This window comes from Podarcis cretensis (genome assembly GCF_951804945.1).
Source record: "Podarcis cretensis genome assembly, chromosome: 4".
NCBI lineage: Eukaryota > Metazoa > Chordata > Lepidosauria > Squamata > Lacertidae > Podarcis > Podarcis cretensis.
The window spans coordinates 3,777,638-3,803,792 of record NC_137173.1 but is presented as its reverse complement, the minus strand read 5'-3'; the positions used below and the strand labels follow the sequence as shown (position 1 = coordinate 3,803,792).

General features: G+C 49.0%; 1 protein-coding gene across 1 annotated transcript; it reads right to left on the bottom strand.

Annotated features, from left to right (window-relative positions):
- Positions 1-1,391: 1,391 nt before the first annotated feature.
- LOC307214704 (uncharacterized protein) lies at positions 1,392-11,099 on the bottom strand. The gene is made up of 6 exons (XM_079973618.1): positions 11,047-11,099; positions 9,571-10,063; positions 9,292-9,373; positions 8,924-9,006; positions 7,859-7,985; positions 1,392-4,412 (listed from the first exon to the last, which is right to left on the bottom strand). The coding sequence occupies exons 2-6, from the start codon at positions 9,970-9,972 to the stop codon at positions 2,701-2,703; spliced, it is 2,406 nt and encodes an 801-aa protein (XP_079829744.1). The 5' UTR covers positions 9,973-10,063; positions 11,047-11,099; the 3' UTR covers positions 1,392-2,700.
- Between the last annotated feature and the right edge of the window lie 15,056 nt (positions 11,100-26,155).

Here is a 26,155-nt window from a genome sequence, read left to right as displayed (position 1 = left end):
CCTCGATCCAGCTGCCTGCGGAGATCATCTGTTAGGGCGACCAGAGCCGTCTCGGTCCCATGACCAGTGCGGAAGCCGAACTGGAATGGATCCAGAGCCGATGTTTCATCCAGAAACCTACCAAGCTGTTCAGCAACCACTCTCTCAATCACCTTACCCAGGAATGGAAGATTCAAAACCGGGCGGTAATTGGATAGATCTAAGGGATCTAATGATGTTTTCTTTAAGAGCGGGCGCACCACTGCCTCCTTCAGTTCCCCTGGGAATATCCCGGTGCCAAGGGACAAATTGATGATATCCCCCAGGGGGGCCCACACCTCGTCTGGACACGCTCTAATCAGCCAAGACAGGCACGGGTCAAGAGGACAGGTGGTGGGCTTTCCAGCTCGGAGGAGTCTGTCCACAGCGGCTGGGGATATCCGGTCAAAGTGGTCCAATACTGGACCAGAGGACAGTTGAGGGGCCTCCAGTTCCTTTATTGTATCCAAATTGGCAGGGAGATCATGGCGGAGCAACAGGACCTTCTCCGCAAAACAGCTCACAAATGCCTCACAGCTGTGTGTCAGATTGTTATTTAAATTTGGCTGTCCTTCAAGGGACGTTAACGACCTAATTATACTAAATAATTGCACCGGGCGAGAGCTAGCAGGTGCTATGGAGGCCGAGAAGTAAGACTTCTTAGTGGCCTTCACTGCCATCTCATAGGTTTTCATAAAAACCCTATAAGATCTTCTTGAGGCTCCGTCACGGGCACCCCGCCATACTCGCTCTAGCCGTCTGAGGTCCCGCTTCATTTTCTGGAGCCCCTCGGTAAACCAGGGAGCCCGGTTTCTGCGGTGTCGCAGAGGGCGCTTAGGTGCGATCTCATTGATGGCTGCCAGGAGCTGGATATTCCAGCCCTCAACAAGCTCAGTCAATGAGTTGCCAGGGGGAGCAAGGTCCCGCAAGGCTTGACGGAATCTATCAGGGTCCATCAGCCTCTGCGGGCGAGCCCAAATTGGCTGGCCACCTAAGCAGGGTGGGGGTGGAAAGTCAATCCTGGCTTTCAGAGCGTAGTGATCAGACCATGGCACCTTCATCGAAAGAGACATGATCACATCTATACCGGCGCCAAAGATCAAATCCAGCGTGTGGCCTGCTTGATGTGTGGGGCCCGAAAGAAACTGGGAGAGCCCTAGTGTCACCATGGAAGACACCAGGTCCAGAGCCTGTGAGGAGGGAGTGGCATCAGCATGGATGTTGAAGTCCCCCAATACCAATAGGTTAGGGAACTCCAAGGCCCAGCCGGCCACCGCCTCCAGCAGACCTGACAGGGTGGCTGCTGGTGCACTAGGTGACCGGTACACCAGCCAGACAGCCAAGCTCACCTCAGAGCCCCACACTAGGCCAATACATTCAATGCCGGGGATCGATGGTGATGGTAGAGCCCTGAAAGAACAATCTTCCCGGATTAATAATGCCACCCCTCCCCCCCGGCCCACAGTCCGCAACTGGTGGAGGATGGAGAAACCTAGGGGCGCCATCTCTCGTAAGGTAACAGTTTCCCCTTCACGCACCCAGGTCTCCGTCACACAAGCCAGGTCAACCCCCTGCGAGGTAAAGAAATCTCACAGGGTGGCGGTTTTGTTGCCTATAGACCTGGCATTGCACAACACCAGTGACGGAGGTGAGTAATCCTTGCTCACCCTACCGTCGCCCCTCGGGATGGGGTGCAGATTGGAAGGCGTACGAGCATATCCGGATCTCGATCCCCTTCGCCTATCGCCAATCTTTTACTCTTCTTATTCCTATTGAAAAGCATCCAAATTTGATTTGAACTATTGTAAACAATTCCAGGAGGGTAAAAGATACACTGTACAATGTTTCAGCGAGTTCAGACAGCAGCAGTTACTTTGTAATCCCCAAAGAGGAAAACAAAAGTTGAAAGTATCCTCTCCCTTTGTGACGTAATAATGGAGTCTAGCCTTTCCTCACTGGGAGGTCCGCTTCCAGAAAGCAAGAGTCTATTCTCTGTCAAATCTATCTCATGCAGGGTCCCAATTCAGTCAAATTCTCCCCCCTTCCCCCTGCAGAAAGAGGGGCTTGGAATATTTCCTTGAAAGTTTTTAGCAAGTCTTTTAAACTTACGGCTTCGGTCAGCGGTAACTGCTTTCACTTTCACTTCAGCGGAAAGGGATCAACCTCCGTGTTTAAATCCCTTCCAGTCCAATTTAATGTCCAAATGCAAACCCTTTTTACTCACAGTTTTCCAATCTTAATTTAGTCCGAGAAATTGGTCACTCACGATCTTTAGAGCTTCGCGCAATGAAGGAAGCGAGTTGACTCCACAGTACCGTCTCCAATCCCGCTCGCTCTCGGAGCTCTTACTAACGCTTACTGGGGAGCAGGGGAGTTGCTAAGGGTACCCGCTGAAACAGCAGGTTCTCAGTATGCTCAGTCTGAGGTATTTTTCGGGGTTCCGCAATGCTCTCACGATCACCCCAATCTTGAAAGTGCCAGGGCTCTTTCAGCTGAAAGAGCTTCCGTCCGCCATAAATCGGGCGGCCAATTTGAAGTTCTCCTCAAATATTTTATTGGGGGGGGGCAAAGACCCCCAGACCTTTAATAGTTGGCACCTATTCCCTACACCCACAGGTCTGATGAATGTTACAACATAAAAACACAAAAAACCACGTTAAAAGGGCAGTAGATGTGAATCAGCTAAAGGCTAAAAGATGCGGATTTGCCAGGCTCCAAAAGCTGTATAATGTTTTTTCCAACCTTTGTATGGATTCTTTTATGGGAAGTGAGACTGTATTTCTGATTGAAGTTCTTTCCACATTTCACACACTGATAGGGTTTCTCCCCTGTATGAATTCTTTGATGGGAAGTGAGATGGGAGCTCTGACTGAAGCTCTTTCCACATTCTGCACACTGATAGGGTTTCTCCCCTGTATGAATTCTTTGATGGTAAGTGAGATAGGAGCTCTTACTGAAGCTCTTTCCACATTCCACACATTGATAGGGTTTCTCCCCTGTATGAATTCTTTGATGGGAGGTGAGAGAGGAGCTATCAGTGAAGCTCTTTCCACATTCCACACACTGATAGGGTTTCTCCCCTGTATGAATTCTTTGATGGGAAGTGAGATGGGAGCTCTGACTGAAGCTCTTTCCACATTCTACACACTGATAGGGTTTCTCCCCTGTATGAATTCTTTGATGGTAAGTGAGATAGGAGTTCTTACTGAAATTCTTTCCACATGCCACACATTGATAAGGTTTCTCCCCTGTATGAATTCTTTGATGGGAGGTGAGAGAGGAGCTATGAGTGAAGCTCTTTCCACATTCCACACATTGATAGGGTTTCTCCCCTGTATGAATTCTTTGATGGGAGGTGAGAGAGGAGCTATCAGTGAAGCTCTTTCCACATTCCACACACTGATATGGTTTCTCCCCTGTATGAATTCTTTGATGGGAGGTGAGAGAGGAGCTATGAGTGAAGCTTTTTCCACATTCCACACACTGATAGGGTTTTTCCCCTGTATGAATTCTTTGATGGAAAGTGAGACTGTGGCTGTGAATGAAGCTCTTTCCACATTCCACACACTGATAGGGTTTCTCCCCTGTATGAATTCTTTGATGGGAGGTGAGAGAGGAGCTATCAGTGAAGCTCTTTCCACATTCCACACACTGATATGGTTTCTCCCCTGTATGAATTCTTTGATGGGAGGTGAGAGAGGAGCTATCAGTGAAGCTTTTTCCACATTCCACACACTGATAGGGTTTTTCCCCTGTATGAAATCTTTGATGGAAAGTGAGACTGTGGCTGTGAGTGAAGCTCTTTCCACATTCCACACACTGATAGGGTTTCTCCCCTGTATGAATTCTTTGATGGGAGGTGAGAGAGGAACTACATGTGAAGCTCTTTCCACATTCCACACACTGATATGGTTTCTCCCCTGTATGAATTCTTTGATGGGAGGTGAGATGGGAGCTCTTCCTGAAGCTCTTTCCACATTCCACACACTGATAGGGTTTCTCCCCTGTATGAATTCTTTGATGGTAAGTGAGATGGGATCTCTGACTGAAGCTCTTTCCACATTCCACGCACTGATAGGGTTTCTCCCCTGTGTGAATTCTTTGATGGGAATTGAGAGAGGAGCTATCAGTGAAGCTCTTTCCACATTCCACACACTGATAGGGTTTCTCCCCTGTATGAATTCTTTGATGGGAAATGAGATGGGAGCTGTGACTGAAGCTTTTTCCACATTCCATGCAGTGATAGAGTTTCTTTCCAATGACATTTTGTTGATGGGAAGTGGAATGGGAGCTCTGACTGCAGCTTTCTCCACACTCCAAATTTTTGCGTGGTTTCTCCTCTCTGGGGATTTTGTCGTGTTCACCTTTGTTCTCAGTTTCCATTTCATCACAATCTGCATTGGAGAGAGAAAGGGATTAGAGCCTCAGGAATAAATGGAGAAGAACTGAAGGGAGTTGGGTGTATGTTCATTACATGTGTTGTTTGTCATTAACCAACATATTTATTATGAGATTCTGATGTGTCGTTCAATGTTGCTTTGTTTGATATACAGTAGTGGTCAAAATTGCAGAAGCCTTTTGGAGAAAAGTGTATTTCAGAGGTTTGATGGCTCAAAACACCGCTTCTTTTGGAGTAATAATATAACATTATATATCAATGGAAACATAATTTCATCAAGAATGCAATTCAACAAAGTTTGTTTAATTATACCGTATTCTATCAAACATTATAGCCAAATAACCAGAAAAATGAAGCACAATTTACTTATGTTGTAAAACATAATAAAATTATAGAAATAGCACAAAACGTTGACTGGTCACCCAAAAAGCGATGTAAGATTGTACTATTAAGTGAACAAGGCTACATTTATGAAGAAATTAGAAGAGAGATTGGGGAAAACATAACCAAAGCTGGCATTTCTATATTTTTGAAGAGGTATAAGGAGACTCAGTCACTACAAAATCAGACCGGTAAAGGCAGGGAAAGGTGCACAAAGGCAAGTGACGATGGACGAGTGGAGAGACTGTGCCTACATGACAGAAGAAAATCATCTGGGTGTATACAAGATGACATGGCACAATGTAATGTGAAGTTGAGTGCAAGGACTGGTCTAAATGTTAGAGTTCTAAGGAAAAAGCCATTGTTATCTCTCAAACAAAGGTTGAAAAGATGAAACCCATGTTAACTGTACAGTGGAACAATGGGACAGTGTTATTTGGAGGGATGAGACCCAAATCTCCTTGCTTGGTAAGGTGGCATGAAATACGCGAGGAGAAGAATCAGAGAAGATTTACATCCTACTTGCATTACACTGACCGTGAAACACCCAGACAGTGTGATGATCTGGGGTTGTATCACAGCAAAAGGTGTGGGCAGAATTTGTGTCATTAATGGGAATGTAAATGCCCCAAAATACATAAAACGAAATACTTTAGCCCAAACTGAAGTGTTCCGCAGGTGATCTTTTCCCAGATACCGAAGCATTTATATATTTTCAACAGGATTCAGCTCTATGTCGTGTTGCTGCTGTGTGCAAAAGGTGCATTCAAGATAATGATATTTCACTGCCGGAATGTCCTGGGAATAGCTCAAACTTTAACCCAATCGGAAATCTATCGGGCCGACTAAAGAAACTTGTTAATCAAAGGCAACCCAGCAATAAAGCCCAATTAACAGAGGCCAGAATTCAGTCTTGGTTTCACATTATTAGAGCTGCAGAACTAAAAACCTCATGGGAAGGCGTTGTAAAGCCGTAATTACAACTAAAGGTTACCAATGGTTACCAAAGGTTTCACGTTTTCACTTTATGACTGCTGTTCCAATAAATACTCCTTCATAAAAGTCATTGCATTACTTTCTTCATTAAATTATCTTTCCGTTGCTATATAATTTTATGGTATTACTCCACACAAAAGTGGTGTTATGAGCCATCAAATCTCAGAAATACACTTTTCACAAAAGGTTTCCAAAATTTTGGCCACTAGTAGAAGTTATTCATTTTAAAGTTAATGTTCTTTTTATATGGAATCAGATTAGTGTTATTTATGTTTCATGATTACATATGTGTTGGAAGCTGCCCAGAGTAGCTGGGGCAACCCAGCCAGATGGGCAGGGTAGAAATAAAAATTATTATTATTACTACAGTGGTACCCTGATTTAAGAACAGTCCTGTTCCGGAAAAGATTAAGTTTGTAAATCGAGGTACCATTGTGTCGTCGTCGTCATCATCATCATCATCATCATCATCACTACTGCTACTACTACCTGAGATTCCATAAGCCTAGCTCTTCTCTGGGATGGATTTTGTTTGGCCCAGTCATGGCATCCCCTCCATCTCTAATGTCAGTCCTTGTTATGGCTTGGTCTTTCCCACAAACGTGAGACGACTCTGGCTGTTAATAATTTCCGATTTATTGCTAAAACAACAAACTTGGACGGAGCTCCTCTGCTCATCGTCCTCCCCAGAAGATGGAGTTGCCCAAACTGAGCTCCTCCCCCTTCCCCAGCACGGAAGCCCCCACCTTCTCTTCCAGTATCTTTAAATTTGGCAGAGAATGCTTCCTGCATTCCAGCGTCTGACTCACTCCTGTAGCTCTCACACAGCTGTCTGTCACTCTCTCTCTCTTTTTCTTCTCCCCTTTGTTCAGAGCTCAAATGACAGTTCCTCTCCCCCTCCTCTCTGCCTTCCGCTGCTAACTCTCCTCTCCCTAGGCCTGCTTCTTCTCTGGCTGGCAGCACCTGAGCTTCGCTGCCAGTCCTCTCTTTGGTCAACCCAAGACTGACAAGAGCAAAAACAAAAACCTGAAGCTACTCAGCTTCCCTAACAATTCTGAAGCTGACATTTAAGTGTTAGTTTCTGTTTCCCTCATTGAGCAGCTGCAAGTCATGGGACTATGTTTCCATTCCACAGTCAAGTTACTGTTGGGTTCCCACGGGAAAGGGAGACTGTGACGTTCACTGGTTTCCTGTTTCTTTGTTCTGTCGTTTCGTTGAGAGTTGCTCTCTGCTTCTCACAGAGACAAGATGTATATTTTTATAATCTCAGCATAGTTCAGGAATAAAGCTTTTCGCAATGTAGCACCATACCTGCTTCATCCTTTCGTTTGCGGACTCTGGGATTTTACTCTGCTGGGCTCAAGGCAAGATGAGCCGTATCAGCTCAAGGGCCAGAGCTGAACAATAAAAACTAACATTAAGATGGCCTCTGAAGTTCAGACCAGCCCAATCTGTTGGGATGCGTCCAAGGGAAACAGGGGCATTTGGCAAGCCCCCAGCTGGCTCCAGCCCACCGGCCGGTAACCGGGCAAACTCCGGTCCTCGGAACAGCATCAAACAGCGACCCGCAGCTTCAGAACTCTTCAGAAGCTGGAGCACCCTCTAATCAGCAGAGTAATTAACTCTGTGCAACAGAAGGGTGTACAGAGGCATATGTAAAGCATATTTACAAGCAGTTTATTCAGCATAGATCAAGACAAAGGAAAACATGTCTGCTCTCCTTCATGTCTAAGAGCAGGAAGCATGAGGCAAAAGCTATACACAAACGGAAGTTCCCAGCAAGCTGTGCTGGAATGTAAACAGACATGTGACATACAATAGCTCCACACATCTGTTTAGGTGGAACGGAACATCAATATCCTAACACAATCATGGTAGAAAAAGGAATAATTTGAGGAAGATTGTTCAAAGAAAAAACTGTAAGTTACTCTTTAATGTGGGGGTGTTAGGTTCCCAGGTGTTATAGGGGCCACTATTGAGCTCTGTGAAAATATGTGAGGTTGGTCCCATAGAGGTATGTTTTGAATTTCCAGGCAGCTATAACGTTCCCACAGGGAGCCTTACCAAGAGAGGCCACGATCCCACGATTCTCCTCCATGATGTCCTTATGCAGAGCTCTCTGGTCAGGATCCAGCAACGCCCACTCCTCATCCGTGAAACGAACAGCAATATCTTCAAAGCACACTGGACCCTAAAAGAAAAAGGGAAATATCTTCCTCTGAGACAGCAGAAATATGATCTGCTCCACAATGCTCTGTTGCTTCCTTCCTGTACATTGTGGTGCTGTTTTAATACGATTGCTTTGCTGCACATTTTAATTATGGATGCTTATTTTAATCTGCATTTTAATTATGGGTATTCGTTTCTGCGCAAATAGGTGGTAGTCCACCTTGTGTTTTTCAAGTCATTCTGCCTACGCAAGCATTCCAGTTTCCCCAATGGAAGGATCCACTTTCTCATCTCCTTGTGAGCCGTTCTGGGAAGGTTCCCTCCCAATGCCCTAGAGTCAAATCCAAGGGGGTCATGGGGGCATGGAGAGGGGGAGGAATGTGGAGCAAGCCCCATTTTTCATCCGATGGGGCTGGTTAGTTGAACCCAGGCCACTATTTGTTCTCATTTGTCCACTTCTTAGAAACCAATTTTTGCATTCAGTTATCAATCTAGAAATAAAATAAGTCTCTTTTGGTTGGGCATCTGTCTTGGATGATCTAGCAGAGATTCCTGCAATGCAGGGGGGTCTCCTGGGTCTGAGAGACAAGCAGGGAGGGTGGCTTCTGGCAAAAGGAGAGGGAGCCACCGGTGGCTCTTATTTATCCTGACTCACCTCTGCCTCTCGACCTTCCTTTCCCACTTGCCGCCTTCCTCTTCTGCCTCTGATTCTGCACTGCATTCTGCCACAGAGTCTCCCAGCTCACTACGCCCTTCAGCTTCTGACACCTCCTCTTCCCAGGCTTCTCCCTCTTCTCCCTCTGACCGCCCATCCTTCTTCTACCTCCACTTCTTGGGCTCTCAGCCATCTTCCCTTCCTAGTTCCCCGGCTGCTTCCTCCCACCATTCCTCTGTGCCCAACCAGTAAATGACATTGCTCCATCCCTCAGCCTCTGTCCCCACAAGGCAGCTTCCCCTGACCTGATCTGGTTCCACAGCCGCTGCTTCCCTTCTGCCCCCATGAAAAGGCAGATCATGAGGTCTTGCCGGCATCCTTCTGTCACCTGCAAGAGAGAAAAGGTAAGCAGGATGCCAGGAGTGCCTGCTTCTCTCACAGGTGAAACAGGGCATCTCTAACTACAGATGGGCCTTTGAGAAAACCTTACCTGCTGAGTGCATTTGGAGGTTTGTGCCCATTTCATATGTTTGTTTGTGCAGAAATACATCTCCCCTCCTCTGGACCCTTGTTCCCAACTGTCTCCCCCCAAAACAAGATGAAAAGAACCCTCAGATGAGTTGGGAAACCAACAGAATGAGACCAAATTGAGAAAAACCACCTTCCTCCTTACCCAGTGGCCTCTCTCTGGTGTCCAACGGAGGCCTCTCTGCCTCACAGGAATCCAGGTCCATTTCTGCAAAGAGATCCTTTCCCTGAAAAAGAAACAAGGATTCAAAACAGAGAATGGGGAGAAATACTAGAAAGAGAATGACAAAGACTTGAAGGGTGTGAGATCTCATTCCATGGATGGTTTTCCCAGAAAAAGCATGGGCCATCAGCAGACCATTATGGGATCTTCTCTGTCCTGTTTGGAGCCCCTTGGGAGTATCCAGTGGAAAGTCTCTCTCACCTGCTTTTTCTCCTCTGCCTGACTCAGGAGGAAACCTTCGGCCAGGGCCACCGCCTGCGAACTGGTCTCCGCTCCGCATTCCCTCACCCAGCTCTCCATCTCCAGTGGAAGGACAGCCAGGAACTGCTCCAAGATCACCAGGTCCAGCATCTCAGCTTTCGTGTGCCTTTCTGGCTTCAGCCACTGATGGTCAAGGTGGTAGAGTCGGCTGCAAACCTCTCGGGGTCCTTTGCCCTCCTGGCAGCAGAACTGCCTCAACTGCTGACTCTGCACCTCTGAGCGGAGGGTGTCCACCTCACCCAGGATCTTCTGCACAGAGTTTTCCCAGAACCCCCCAGTGCTCCCTGTTTGGCTGGCATGGCCTCTTCCTGTTCCAGGGCCAGCTGAGTCTTGCTCATCCATCTGTGCTCTTAGGAAGCCTCTGAGAGATCGGAAGGAACCCTTTGGTCTTCTGCCAAGTTCTGCCCGTCTAAATGAGAAGCTCTAGCAAATCCTACAAAGCAAATACATTGTTCTGTTATAGAATTTGTAGGACGGGGGGGGGGGGGAATGGTTCCCTGAGCAAGCATGGATGAGTCTTGCTGGGAACCAGGGCTGGACTGCACCGCATCCCAGACCATGAGATATCTTTTTAAAAAAAAAGAGGAGGAGGAAGAGGAGAAGAAATAAGTCTCTAGCCTTCTAGGAATGCAGAATGTGGAGGCAACTGAAGGGATTTCTGAGAGATTAATCAACCTGGTTTCTCCATCCTTCCAGTCAATTGATGACGTCGGAACCTATCTTGTGAAAAATAGATGCTTGGTTCTAGTGGGGGGTCCTCACCTGGGGGTCCTCAGAAGTTGCTCCCCCCCCCCACTCCACTGCTTCTGTCTCCTTTTCTTGCACTTGGACTTTCAAACAGACTTCTGGGGTGGGGTCCCTTTTTCTTTGCTCTGAGGGCCAGGTATGTATCTGGCCAACCCCCAGAGGGCCAAGTGGGCGGGGCCAAAGACATCTCCCTTGATTTTTTGTTGTTCTATTAGATGGCTTAACACAAACTGGTTTGCAATGCAGCAGCCAGACTATGGGCTGGGATCCCTCTCTTTATTCCTGGCCTCTCTTTCCTACTTTCCCTTCCTCCCTCCCCGTGGTTTTTTCTTTTTTTGGGAGGGACTAGTGTCCACCTCCCCGTCCAGCTTTGGAAAACCATTTGCACATGTTTCCTCCGTTGTGCAATGACGCTGAGCGAAGTCACACAGAGTTAAAGAGCCAGGGACTTCTTTGTTTAAAGAAGGGAGATTTTGTGGGAGTCAGGGATCCTCTGATCTGCAGGAAGGAGAGCGTGGCAGACCTGGCCCCTCCCTGGCAGGACCCTCTCCTCCTCCCTGACTTGGGGTCCCCCCCCCCTGCAGGAGCAGATCAGGCCCCCCAGGCCCCCTCCCCTGCTGCAGCCCTGGGACCCCCACCAGATCCCAGAGAGAGAGAGAGGAGACTCACCAGATCCCAGGAGGGGAGAGCGAGGCAGCCCTTGCAGGAGAGACCCCAAAGCAACACCCCCCCCTTCCTTGCAGGAAAGGACTGGGGAGGGAGGGGCCTTGGAGCTGGAGGACCTGCCCCCCCCGCTTCCTGTCCTCTCTAGGAAGGCAGCTCACTTCCCTTTAACCCTTGCCAAGCCGAGTCCTCCCTCGCTCAGCCCTCTCTCAGATTCTTATTATTTTTTATGGATTTCGGGGGGCAGCTGCCCCCCCGGCTCCGCCCATGCCCAGATATCCTTTTGGGGGTGAGGCTCTTGGCTGGACTCTGAGCATCTCCCTCCCTTGGCCAGAAACCAGAGGAAGAGCCTGCAGGGAAAAGGGCTTTGCAGGAGGCAAGGAAGCTCCTCCTGGAATTCAGGAGTGGAGAGAGAGGAGGGGATCCCAGGGTCATCTAGTCCAACCCGAAGCAAGAGGGGGCCGGGTCTAGTTCCCTAAATAGGCAGTCCTGTTTAATAGGTTATTGTATTTTAGTGTTTGATTGGAGGCCGCCCAGAGTGGCTGGGGAAGCCCAGCCAGATGGGCGGGATATAAATAAATTATTATTATTATTATTATTATTATTATTATTATTATTATTACTACAACCGCCAGCAATGCAGGAATCTCAGCTAAAGCTTCCATGGCAGATGGCTGTTCTAGCACTGCTGAAACAATCTCACTGGCTGTCAAGGAGGAACCAAGCAAAGTTCAAATTGCTAATTCAATGGACTGAAAATGGATGGTTGTTGTTATTATGTTTAGGGAAGCTTTAATATTTGATGGACTATTGTATTTTAATATTTTGTTGGAAGCCGCCCAGAGTGGCTGGGGAAACCCAGCCAAATGGGCAGGGTATAAATTATTGTTGTTGTTGTTGTTGTTGTTGTTGTTGTTGAGACCAGAGAGCTCTGCATAAGGACGTCATGGAGGAGAATCGTGGGATCGTGGCCTCTCTTGGTAAGGCTCCCTGTGGGATTGTCATATCTGCCTGGAAATTCAAAAAATACCTGAATGTGACCAACCTCATATATTTTCACAAAGCTCAACGGCGCCTCCTATAACTCCTGGGAACCTAACACCCCCACAATAAAAAGTAACTTACAGTTTTTTCTTTGAACAATCTTCTTCAAATTATTCCTTTTTCTACCACGATTGGGCTGCTCTCAACTGCCCAGGCCATCTTAAATGTCAGCTTCAGAATTGTTAGGAAAGATAAGTAGCTTCAGGTTTTCTGTTTTTGTTTTTGCTCCTGTCAATCTTGGGTTGACCAAAGAGACGACTGACATTGGAGATGGAGGGGATGCCATGACTGGGCCAAACAAAATCTCAGAGAAGAGCTAGACTTATGGAATTTCAGGTAGAAGTAGCAGTGGTGATGATGATGATGATGATGATGATGATGATACAGTGGTACCTCGGTTTACAAACTGAAGGCCGGGGTATAAATTATAAATTATTATTATTACAACCCCCAGCAATGCAGGAATCTCCGCTCAAGCATCCAGGGCAGATGGCCGTCTGACCTCTCCTGAGAAACCTCCAAGGAAGGAGAGTCCCCCACCTCCCAAGGGAGACCTTTCCCCTGCCCAGCTGCTCTTAGATGTCCCTCAAGGCAGCGGGTCCTGAGTTCGAGCCCTGCTGAAACAATCGCACTGGCTGCCAAGGAGGAACCCAGCAAAGTTCAAAAGAAATAAATCCTATTCTCAAAATAAATGAGTAATACTTTCCTATGCATGCTTTTTATACTAATATACAAAATATGCCATTTCCCTTTCCAGAAATGCTTAATTGCTAATTCAATGGACTGAAAATGGATGGTTGTTGTTATGTTTAGGGAAGCTTTTAATATTTGATGGACTATTGTATTTTAATATCTTGTTGGAAGCCGCCCAGAGTGGCTTGGAAAACCCAGCCAGATGGGTGGGGTATAAATTATTATTATTATTATTATTATTAATCAGGGGAGTGTTCTCCTTTCAAAAGTGGCAGGTGGAATCTCCACAGTTTCTAATAGCATAGCATTGAAAGTGCAGGGAAATATGGGGAGCCCTAGAGCATCTGCTTGGCATGCAGAATGTCCCAGGGTCAACCCCTGACATCTCCTGCAAGGGCTGGACGAAATCCCTGCCTGAAACTCTGGGGAGCTGCTGCCAGTCAGTGTAGGCCAGGGGTCCTCAATCTATGTCCCGTGGGCCTAATCCAGCCCGCCAGGGTCATGAATCTGGCCTGCATGGCCATTTCAGAACCCGCCAAGTGTCCGAGGCTGAAAGCATCTCGCCGCCCGCTCAGTCATTCCTCGTGCAGCACTGAAGTAAATGCCACTGGTGTTGTGGCAGCTCTACCAATGAAAGGCCAGGGGGTTTCACCCGGGGACAGGGAAGTGTTGTCTTTTGGCTTGAAGAGCGAAGTTGAGGTTGGCAGAGGTAGGCAGGCTTGGGTCAATTCGGTTTAGTTACTTAGAGGGTTACTTTAAAGGTGAGATTTTCTTTAAAGCCTCCTAGGGCTAGACTGGTTTGATGCCCTCGGCTTGGAAGTCACCGGCATCAACTGCATCTCTAACGCAGAGACTCAGGGTCTGGTCAAAGACTTTGCCAAGGTTTTTGAAGGCACTTTGGGGCAATATACAGGTACGCCCATCTCCTTTAGCCTTGATCCACAAGTCGCCCCCATCAAGCTAAAGCCACGCCGGGTTCGCTTTGCTCTCAAGGCTAAGGTGGACGAACAACTGGACAAGCTGATCGCCCAAGGAGTTTTGGAGCCGGTTGACCATGCCAAGTGGGAAACCCATCGTCACGCCTGTCAAGCCAGACGGGTTGGTGAGAATCTGCGCTGACTACAAGTGCATGATCAACAAGGCACTCCAGCAGCACGCTTATCCGGTTCCTGTTGTCCAACACCTGCTGCATTCCCTGGGTGAGGGTAAGGTCTTTGCTAAGCTGGACCTTGCCCAAGCCTATCAACAACTGCCCGTCGATGATGCCACTATTGAAGCCCAGATGATCGTCACCCACCGAGGGGCATTCCATTGCCACCGTTCGGGGTGAGTGTGGCTCCTGGCATCTTCCAAAGCCTTATGGAGCGTCTCCTGCAAGGGCTTCCGGGCATGGTACCATATTTTGATGACGTCTTGGTGTCCGCAGACTCACACCAGCAGCTGTTCAAGCACCTCCGTACGTGCTGACAAGGTTCCAGGAGGCCGGGCTCAAGGTAAAGAGGGAGAAGTGCCAGATCGCTGTTCCACAGGTAGAGTTCCTGGGCTATCTTATCAACGCCTCCGGCCTTCACCCGACCACATCCAAGATCCGCGCTATCCAGCAGGCCCCCATCCCAAAGAACAAGATGGAGTTGCAGGCATTCCTGGGGCTGCTGAACTTTTATAACATGTTCCTGCCCCACAAAGCCACGGTGGCTGAGCCTCTTCACCGACTCCTTAGCACTAAGACGCCTTGGGCCTGGGGTCATTGGGAGACGGCCACCTTCAACGGGGTCAAGGCTCTCTTTTCATCGGACAGTGTGCTGGTACAGTACAGTGAAGCCAGGCCGCTGGTCCTTGCCTGCGACGCCTCACCTTTTGGCATCGGCGCTGTCCTTAGTCACCATTTTCCAGATGGAAGAGAAGCACCGCTCACCTACTTTTCCAGGACGCTATCTCTGACTGAACGGAATTACAGCCAGCTCGACAAGGAGGCACTGGCACTTGTGGCTGGAGTGAAGAGGTTCCATGAATACCATCTATGGCATCTATCTCAGCCGTTGCCCTCTTCCAGCGTTTGTGGAAGACCCGGCTCCTGCTTCATCGCTCCTCCTAATTGAGGATCTTCTGGCAGCACCTGTATCGGCTGCCACTGTGGCTTCTGCATCTGCCCAGGATCGCACCATCAGCCGTGTGCTCTCAACTGGGTGTGGACGGGGTGGCCACAAGGGCCTTTTGCGTTGGAGTTCCAGCCCTTCGCAACCAGACAACATGAACTCTCGGCTCATCACAGCTGTCTGCTGTGGGGAGACCACGTTGTGATTCCCCAAAGACAACATGTCCTGGAGGCTCTGCACGTTGGCCACTCGGGAATCGTCAAAATGAAGGCGTTGGCTCGGTGTTACGTCTGGTGGCCTAACATGGACGATGCCATCACTGCCTGGGTTCCCCCCTGTCAACCGTGCCAAGAATCGAGGCCTGCAGCACCGGCAGCTAAGGGTCACACCTGGGAGACGCCCAAGACACCCTGGTCAAGGGTGCACATCGATCTGACCGGCCCCTTTCACGGCCGGACCTTTATGGTAGTGGTGGACGCCTATTCCAAATGGCTGGAGGTGGCTCTGATGCCCTCCACCACTACCGAGGCTGTCATCCGGGTGCTGCGAGGCCTCTTTGCGACGCATGGGTGTCCTGGTGTCCTGGTCTCCGACAATGGACCACAGTTCACGTCAGGCACTTTTGAGCTGTATCTTTTGAGACTAGGCATTCGCCATGCCCTAACGGCACCATTTCATCCATCCAGCAACGGGCAAGCAGAGAGAATGGTGTGCTCGGCAAAAGAGGCACTGGCGCGCCTGGATCGGGGAGACTGGAACGAGCGGTTCGCTGAATACTTGTTCATACAACACATCACCCCTCATGCAGCCACAGGGCGGAGTCCTGCCTGATGAATAGTTATCTTTCAGTACATTCCTTTCTCACCACCCTGGCACCAGCCTGTAATTTTCAGTTTGTATTAAGTTCAGCTTACATGTCCTGACCTGCTCTTATCTATCTGTATACATTCTTTTCTTATCACCCTAGAATGTTAAGTGCACATTTAGTTCCTGACCTGTACCTATCTGTACGTTCTCTAAGTCTCGCTATATCAATCATGATAGGAGACCTTTATGCCTGTCTAATTCTGTGTTCCTTTTATCCCTTGATGATTAATGTCTTATATGCAATCCTTGTAATGCATTTGTGTTAACCAATCAGCAACAAGCACATATGTGGCAATGCTGTAATATTCAATAAAAGGGACTCCCCGACACATGTTCAGGAGATGCCTCCCAGATGACACTCGCTACCTGTCTGTCATTATTTCAACCCAACATCTGGTGACCCCGACGTGCCAGATCCCTTACGCAGCCAAGCCCCTGTACTTCACTCAACTGGAAAAGTCTCAGCGCACTACTTCATGAGTATGGGGGGAGAACTGACTAAGCTTCAGAAGGAGCATGCTAAGGAATTGCTCCATCTCGTTAAACAGCGGGTGGCGGGTGCTCATATTTCTTTAAAAGAAATTGAACGATTGTTATGTGAGATTGCTTGCCACTGTCCCTGGTACCCTGAGGCAGGCTCCTTGGGGGTAGAGGCTTGGCAAAAGATCGGAAAAACCCTCTTCGCAGAACCGAGGGCTCCGATTCATTGTCTGCTCACTTGGCAGAAATGTGCAGACGCCGTCGCTAAATTAGGACCTCAGGCATCTCCATCGGCCCCTGCCCTTCTAGCCGCTGCAGACAATCCCCAATCTTACCCAAAACTTTCACCCCCTTCACAACCCTGCCAATCCCTCCCTACGTCTCATCCGCCTCAGCCCACATCCCCCCCATCCCTCCTTTGCCTGCCACGGCCCCTGCATGCTCTCCTACAGGAGCTGTGCGCACCGCGCTTTCTTTAGCTAGGCAGAAAGGGCTCCTGTCCTTAGAGGAAGAGTCTGAATGGGCTGGTGAAATGCCATCTGCTTTCCCTATCACCTATACAAACCCAGGAACTGCTCAACAACAGGTGTTGTACGAGGCACTTCCTTATTCTGTTATGAGGGAACTAAGGAGAGCCATTACTGATACTGACCTAAAATCCTCCTATGTGATAGGGATGCTGGAGGGGATAGCAAGCGGTTACACAATGCTACCCCAAGATTGGAATGATTTGATGTGCATGCTTTTATCTCCGGCGCAATATGTAGTTTTTGAAAGTGAATTTAAGCATAGTGCATCAGCCCTGGCTGATCCACAGCATTCAGCCAATCAACTTTATGGCGCTGGTTCGTATGATAATATACCAGCCCAGGCGACATTGACACCTTTGCATTTCAGTCGCACCACGACCTGTGTACATCGTGCCTTTCGGAGCTCCTTTGTTAATAATAAGCAACAGCATTCGGAGCCCTACCATCAATTCTTAGATAGACTGAAAGAATCAGTCACTAGGCAGGTTGATAACACTACAGCCCAAAATGAATTGATGAAAAAATTGGCTTTTGAAAATGCAAACACCGACTGCAAGAAGGCATTGCAGTCAGTTGTACATCGCCCCAAATATGACCTGGCCGATATGATTCAAACCTGTGCCGATGTAGGAAGCCAGAGCCATGTGATGTCTTTGCTTGCCGGTGCCATCCAAGCTAACAATAAGCCAACAGGCAACTGCTTCAACTGCAAGCGCCCAGGTCATTTTGCTAAAGAATGCAGAGCCTCTGGCGGAGGAGCAAATAGGAATGGTGATGGCAATAAGGCTAAGCCTTCCAAAAAATGCCCAAAATGCGGTAAAGGCTATCATTGGGCAAATCAGTGCCGGAGTTCGGGAAACTCCATGGTGGCCCCACTTTCGGGCCAGGAGAAATAGGGAGCCCTTTGCCGTCAGTTACCACCACTGAAAATTTTCCTAAGGAAACACCCTCTGATTTCACCACTGATTTAATTAATCAGGAAACCAAAGACGCTGTTTTACCTGGTGAAATTGTGCTCATGCCCACCCAATTGGCAGGCCCACTACCACCTAAGGTCGCAGGCTTAATTTTACCCAAATTTTCTGCGGCCAAAGAAGGAATCCAGGTTATTCCAGGAGTCCTAGATCCTGACTATGTGGGCACAATCAAGGTTCAACTTTGGAGCCATATGCCCATGCAGTTAAAAAAGGGTGAGTCTTGGGCGCATTTGGTAGTGCTCCCTTCTCATCCTACTGCTTCTATTATGGATAGTAATTTGCACCAGCTTTCTCCTCTTTCTCCACAGCTATTAGCTGTAATCCAGAGGATTGGTGAACAGAAACTTCTTCGTAAGTATAAAATCAATGGCAAGGTTCTGGAAGGCTTGATTGACACGGGCGCAGACATTTCTGTCATTTCCAGTAATTGCTGGGACCCCACGTGGCCCCTGAGTCTGCCTCTGCAGTTTGGGGTGTAGGTGGATCTCAAACCTCTTCTAAAAGTGTTCAGTGGCTGCCTGTTTCTCTGCCTGATAGCTCTGAAACCATTGCATACATCCAGCCCTGTGTGCTGAAAACCCACCTCAATCTGTGGAGCAGAGACCTGCTGCAACAATTACAAGCTACCATTCAATTTAATGAGTGAGCTTGCACTCCCCCTTACCTGGAAATCTGCTACCCCTGTATGGGTAGAACAATGGCCCATAACGGGGGGAAAGCTACTTGCTTTAAAACAATTGGTTAATGAGCAACTATTGGCAGATCATATTGAGCCCTCTGTTAGCCCCTATAATACTCCCATCTTTGTCATAAAAAAGAAAAGTGGGAAATGGTGATTACTCCAGGATTTAAGGAGAATTAATGAAATCCTTGAACCGATGGGGCCCTTGCAGTGTGGTCTGCCTAACCCAAATGTAATCCCCCATTCCTACCAATTAGCTATCATAGATTTGCAAGATTGTTTCTTTTCCATTCCTTTACAGGAAAAGGATCGTAAATTATTTGCTTTTACTGTTCCTGTGTTAAATAATAGCCAGCCCACGGAACGGTATCAATGGAAAGTCTTACCGCAGGGAATGTTGAATTCCCCTACCATGTGCCAACATTATGTGAATCAAGCCCTCCAGCCTTTCCGTCTTCAGTATCCACACCTTCTGATCTGTCATTACATGGATGATATATTATTGGCCGCGCCGCACCTCCCCCCTCAATGGAAACAGGATATGGTAGCCTGTTTGTCAATTTACGGTTTGAAAATCGCTCCCGAAAATGTGCAGGAATCCTCTCCTTTTCATTACCTAGGACACAAAATGATAGCTAGCTATTCCATTCCCGTGATCCCTGAGCTTCATGCTCCAAAAACAATGAAATATGTAGAACTGCAGCAATTACTGGGCAACAATAATTGGATAAGACCATATTTTAAAATCCCTCTTGAAGTTTTACGGCCGCTTTTTTTGGCCTTAAAAGACCATCAATCTCCTGGTGAGCAAATTACTTTGACCTCTTCTCAACAGAAAACTGTTGCCCAGTTAAAGGAAATTATGCGTATCCATTGGGTTGACCGAGCAATTGTTAATGTTTTGCCAGATGTAGTTATAATGACAGATTCTGTCCAACCTTTTGTGGCCCTTATTCAGTTAGGCCCACCAAAAGTTCACATAATTGAATGGCTGTATTTACATCACACGCCGAAGAACACTGTGACTCCTTTGCTCAGCTCATCAGCAAGGGTCGCCGCCGATGCAAAAGTCTCTTTGGCATTGATTGTCGCCAAATTATTGTGCCTAATTGGCTAATTCTGTGTTCCTTTTATCCCTTGATGATTAATGTCTTATATGCAATCCTTGTAATGCATTTGTGTTAACCAATCAGCAACAAGCACATATGTGCCAATGCTGTAATATTCAATAAAAGCGACTCCCCGGCACATGTTTGGGAGATGCCTCCCAGATGACACTCGCTACCTGTCTGTCATTATTTCAACCCAACATCTGCCAAACTGCTTATGGGCCGCCGCCGCAGGTCCCTGCTCGACCAGCTGCACCCGTACTTTGCCGTGGCCAAACCCCCAGGGTGTGCCAACACGCCACGATCATTTGTTCCAGGAAACCAGGTCTTTGCCCAGAACTTTGTGGGGGACATTCCTTGGGTGCCAGCCACAGTAGTGGGAGTCACTGAACCTCGCTCGTACCAGGTGACACTCGAAGACAGACGCTTGTGGCGCCGGCACATAGACCAGCTTAGGCGCAGGGTTGGGGACTTGGACACTACTGTGGGGCCCCCAACTGCACTCATGGCTCTGGAAGAGACACTTACAGATGGTGAGGCTCCACCTACACCTCTCTCACAAACTGCTGGCGTGGAGCCAAACCAAGCCACTTCGGAGGGTCTGCCAGAGTTACCACAGACTCAGACCACTGCCGTGCCTGACATTCCGCCAACTCCACTTGTGGAGGTTCCATCCACAGCAGCAGATCCAAGGGACTTGGTTTCAATGCCACCTAGGGTCGCACCACAGCCTCAGCAAGAATTGGGTGGCCCCCCAGACTTGGCTACCAGTCCCCGGCGGTCTGGCAGAGCTTCCAAGCGCCCAACTTATTTAAAGGACTATGTTGTTGGACATGTATCACTGTTGGTCTAAGTATGTGAAATGTAACCGATATGCTTTTGTGCCTAATTGAACCATTCCGTGTAGTGCTGTATATAAGGAAACCATTACGATTGTAACTAATGCCTTATCTTGGTGGGGAGGGGTGTTATGTACTGAAGTTCTCACCCTGGGCCAGCAGGGGGATACTGTAGATAGTTATGCAAATGAAGGATAGAAAGTGACGTTCAGTGATTGGATAGTTTGTATGCAAATGAAGGATCGAAAAGTGACGTTCAGTGATTGGATAGTTTTAGAAAAGTTGCAACAGTTACGCCGTTCTGGAGCTCTATATAAGCAGGCTGACTGAGCTCCTCAGTTCAGTTCTGTTCTGGCCTTTTGAATAAACAAGAGCTGTTTGAAGAATCGCTGTGTCGTCTGATATGTTCGCCCACAACTTAACACAGACCATGTGGGGGGCCAGACTATATATTTTCTGGGGGGGATGAACCAATTCCTATACCCCACAAATAACCCGGAGAGGCATTTTAAATAAAAGGACACATTATACTCATCTAAAAACACACTGATTCGCGAATCGTCCATGGGCTGGATTGAGAAGACAATTGGGCCACATCCAGCCCCCAGGCCTTCGTTTACCTACCCCTGGCCTGGGGAGCCATATTCTGGTTGAAGGAGGCCAGGATTGACCGCCAATGCTTGGGATGTCACTCCCCTGTAGTAGTATTTGGAATCCAGGAGAAAACTCTTGGAATAGCCTTGCCAGGTGCTCAGGGATGGACTCACCTGTCCCCGTGTCCTTGCACATCTGTCCCCCAGGGGTGAGTATTGGGGAGAACCAGAGCAGAGACTCAGACCTGCCCTCCTTGCCCCCCACTCTGCACTCTCGGATGTGGAGAAGCCCTCCCTTCGTGAGGAACTGACAGCCTGACTTTTGCCTTTCACCTGCGGGAGGAAGACCAGCTGTACCTGCCGGAGGTGATCCAGAACTGCCAAGCAGCTCAGCTCAGGGGGCTCTGAACCCTGAAGTGCTCCAAGCAGGAGACGACCAAAGCCATCCTGGTGACTGATGGGTGGTGTGGGCCCCCCCTGGGGAAGTGGGCAATGGAGGGGCTTTGGGGGAGGGGTCCATCTGCCGGAGAGGAGGACCCTACTGGCCCAGGTTCACGTATCCTGTTTGAAAGGGGAATCATCTGAGGAACTTCCTGTGGAAATCTGGGTCAGGAATGCTGTTCCTGAGCATGTATGTCTCTGAGAGAAAATGTTTGGAAGATGCTATATAGGTGGTACCACACCCCTGTGAAGTTGGCCAAAATGTATAGACTAAAAGATAAGAAATGCTGGAAATGTGGGGAGGTGGAGGGTGACCTATATCATCTATGGTGGACATGCAAAAAGGTGAAAGGCTTTTGGGAATCGGTTTACAATGAGCTTAAAAGAATATTTAAATACACTTTTCCCAAAAGACCCGAAGCCTTTTTGCTGGGAATGACGGGTAAAGATATTAAGAAAGAAGATAGAACGATATTCCTCTATGCCACCACAGCAGCGAGAATTTTATTGGCACAATATTGGAAAGTGGAAACTATCCCCAATATAAATGATTGGCAAATTAAAATGATAAATTATGCTGAGCTTGATAAATTAACAGGTAAATTAAGAGACCACGATGAACAGAAATCTCTGAATAATTGGAGTAAATACTGGAACTATATTGGAATAAATGCTTAATGTGATTGGCGGGGTCAGAACAATACTACCAGCGTGTGAATTTAGGCCTATAGATTAAAAATCAAATACGTAATGGAAGCAGATATTTGATACTTACCAAAAGGATGGAAGGAAGTCCAGGAGGTGGTTTTTGCGTGTGTTTTTTTTTTTTTTTTTTAAATCGTTTACTGTTTTGTGAAACAGCCAGATTAATCTATCTTTGTATAGTTAGAGAGAGGAAAAAGTTGGCTTGTATATCCTGACGCTTTTTTGTGTTTTTTTTTGTTATAATTTTTTCTTTTGTATCTGTTTGTATGTTTGTTATGTGTATAACCTCAATAAAAATGTATTTGGGAAAAAAAAAAAAGGAATGCTGTTCCTGGAATGGACAAACACACAAGACGTAACCGGTTGTGCAGTCACATAAACAATAATCTTCTATATATTCCCAATAAATCAGTTCATTCATAAAGACCAAATGTCTGCACATTTCTGTTCCACATATGTTCATAAAGTCCAAATTGTGAACTACTACAGTTCCACATTGTTGACAAGCTGTGATGGCATGGGATTCGGACTTGGATGCTGAACCTGAGGGATCCCAGCCTGCACAGGAGACCCCGGCTCCAGAACCAGCTGAGCCAGGGCTGGGGCATGAGCCTGAAGGGTCCTCACCTGTGACCCATTGCCTGCAGGTACTCCACTCTCAGCCCCGTCAGAGAAAGCTGAGGTTGCCTCTGGGTCTGGTAAACCCTCCAGCCTCTCCTGAGCTGCAGAGGATCAGGGTTAGAGAGGAGAGTCACCAGAGGATCAGGGCCGCCCTATGCATCAGGGCAGATAAAAGCCGGCCAGTCCCAGTCCCATGTTGCGGTAGCAACATTGTTGGTTTTCTATTTCCTGCCTGAGCTCCTGACTCGCCATGGCTCCCTGCTTGCAAGCCTGTTCCTGATTTCACCCAACTCCCTGCCCTGCACCCAGCTTCAGCTACTATGGACTGCCTCCACGTTGCACCTTTGACCACGGACTGGACTTGGACCTCGCCTCTCGGTTAACCCAGGGGAGCAGCACAGTTTGCTCCCGCCACACCCGCACTCCCCCTTCATTGGGGTGCGTTCAGGAGGAACCAGAAGCCATGGCTGACCAGGCGGCTGCGCTGGTGGCATTGGCTCAGGAAAACCAGGTCTTGACCCTCACCATTCAGCAGCCAAGCAATGCAGCTACAGCGCTTCAGCAGCGTTTGGACGCCTTATTAGTTCCTGGTGCCGCGGCCCCAGCTTCTGGCAAGTACCCAGTGGCACTGCCAAAGAAATTAAATGGGTTCCTGGCCCGCTTTCCCATGTTTCTTGCCCAGACCAAGCTGTATATTCAGGGGTGAGCCCAAAATTTCCCCGATGACCGCACCAAGGTGCACTTCCTGATCAGCTTGCTGAAGGACCGGGCGGCCAAGTGGGCATTGCCGCTGCTCCGGCAAGACTCTCCCTTGCTGACAGACTATACAGGGTTTTGCAACCATCTGGAAACCGCGTTCGGCAACCCTCAGAAGGGGAGTCAAGCCAATCGGGCGATTCGGTGGTTGAAACAGGACAAGTCCACAGTGGCCGCCTACGCCACAGAATTTCGGCTGTTGGCACAGGACTTGTCCTGGAATGACTCCGCCCTTCAGGACCAGTATCTCGAGGGGCTTTCAGATGAGATACTGGACCAGCTGGCCATGATGGATCGCCCCACCACGCTGGATACCCTCATTCAACGGAGCCTGCTGATAGACGATCGGTTGGAGGACCGTCGCCAGGCTCCGGGCCGCTAGCACTCCCAGCTCCCGGCTCCGGTCCTTCCCAGCAGTTCCACGGCCACAGCCAAGTCACTGGAGGAGCCAATGCAGCTTGGGGCAGCGCGGCCTCGCCTCTCCCCCTCGGAGAAGTCTTGGCATCTGGAGGGGAACCTGTGTCTCTACTGCGGCGGGAGTGGACACTGTGCCCAATCCTGTCCTGAGAAAACGCCGGGCACAGGGAAATGGCCAAGCCCAGTAGCCGATGGCCCAGGCTACCTGGGGTCCCAGACATCGCATGATGGGCCCTCACCGGTGGAATTGCAACACCTCATGGTTCTGGTGCGTCTATACCCCCTCTGGCGGGCCCTGGATTCTCACCCACGCTCTGGTAGATTCAGGGGCAACCCGCTCCTATATGGACTCTGCCTTCGCCGCCCACCATCAGGTGCCACTCCAGGACAAGCCAGAACCGGGACAGGTGGAGGAAATTGATGGACGGCTCCTGCGCTCGGGTGCCATTACTCAGTAGACTCAGCCCTTGGTCCTGTGTCACCCACAGCACCGGGAAGTGCGGAACCTTGGACATTGCCACCATGCCCTGGTTTCCCCTGGTGCTCGGGGTGGACTGGCTGGAGTCTCACAATGTTCAGATCGACTGGGTCAATTAGACTGTGCGCTTCCCAGACCCGTGTTTCCATGCTCAGTCCTAGATGCTAGCGGCCACCCCCACAGGGGAAGCTGTGTCAACGCTCCCCACTGCTTACCAGGACTACCAAGAAGTGTTTGAGGAACAGGGGGCAGACCAGGAACAGGGGGCAGACCAGATTCTTCCGTCGCAAGAATCTGGAGTGCGGGTTCATTTGGCCCTATACCTCGCCCACCGCCGCTCCAGTACTCTTCGTTAAGAAGTGTGGGGAGCTTCGTCCCTGCCATGATTACTGGGATTACTATCCCAGACCGGTATCCCTTGCCCCTTATTGCAGAGTTGCTGGAGCGGGTGCAAGGGGCGCAGATGTTCACCAAGCTGCACCTTCGGGGAGCCTACAATTTGATTAGGATCCGAGACGTGGATGAGTGGAAGACAGCATTTGGGACACGGTATGGGCAGTTTGAATACCTGGTAATGCCTTTCGGGTTGTGCAATGCGCCTGCTGTGTTCCAACGGTACATCAACCACATGTTCCAGGACTTGCTAGACAAGTAGGTGGTGGTGTTCTTAGATGACATTCTGATTTACTCCCATGAACCAACTTGCCACGAGGGTCATGTCCGGTCCATGTTGCAGCGCTTGCGAGAGCAACGGCTGTATGCTAAGCTCAGCAAGTGAAAGTTCCACCAGCGGTTGGTGGAGTTCTTCGGTCACCAACTCTCCCCCTGATAGGGTGCAGATGGATCCCGGGAAGGTGGCAGCAGTTCAGGAGTGGGCAGCACCGCAGAAGCGCAAGGACCTACAGCGGTTCCTGGGGTTCGCCAACTATTACTGGACCTTCATTGTGGACTATGCTCACCGCGCCACCCCGCTGACCCGACTGCTGTGCCCCAAGACACCATTCTCCTGGGACAAGGAGGCAGAGGTTGCGTTTCAGGGGTTGCGTTTCAGGGGTTGCGTTTCAGAAGGCGCCGCTTTTACAGCATCCTAATCCCTCTCTTCGCTTCGTGGTGGAGACAGACGGCTCCAGTACGGCTCTTGGTGCCGTCTTTTCCCAGCAGCACAGACCTGATGTGCTGCTGTTACTCTGTGCCTACTATTCCTGCCAGCTTCTTCTGGCAGAGTGTAACTATACCGTGTGGGAGTGGGAACTACTGGCCATCAAGGTGGCCTTTGAGGTCTGGGGCCATCATCCTGAGGGGGCAAGACACCTGGTGGATGTGAGATCCGACCACCGGAACCTGGAGTACCTCCAGACTGGGTTGACCACTTGGCATTGGAGGAGTTCGCTTACAACAACACGGTGAACGCCTCCACCGAGCAGACCCTGTTCCAGGCCACTTACGGTTACCATCTGCGTTTGTTCCCAGACGTGCTGCCAGCACCTGCAGTCCCCACGGTGACAGATTGGCTCCAGAAGCTCCAGTCTCAGCACCAACTATTGATGGAGCAACTGCACCAGGCCAAGGATGTGTACAAGGCCCAGGCCGACTGCCGCCACCAAGTGGGACCAGAACTCCACATCGGCGAGCCATGGGGCTATATAAATTCTAATTGCACTCCGTTTGAATGGGCAATTGTATCCAGGCTGCAATTAGCTTTTTGGTCCCTTAGGAACAACTGAGCAACTTCCCTAGAGTGGAAGACCAGAGCCTATAATAATAAAAATCCCATAGAAAGGTCAAGG

What these genes read in the sequence shown, in the direction of transcription:
- LOC307214704 (XM_079973618.1), bottom strand. Translation starts at nt 9,972, where the DNA reads ATGGATGAGCAAGACTCAGCTGGCCCTGGAACAGGAAGAGGCCATGCC. An exon ending in AGGCAGAGGAGAAAAAGCAG is followed by an intron (nt 9,374 to 9,570) that starts GTGAGAGAGACT and finishes TTTCTTTTTCAG; the next exon opens with GGAAAGGATCTCTTTGCAGA. An exon ending in TGGGATCGTGGCCTCTCTTG is followed by an intron (nt 4,413 to 7,858) that starts GTAAGGCTCCCT and finishes TCTCCAATGCAG; the next exon opens with ATTGTGATGAAATGGAAACT.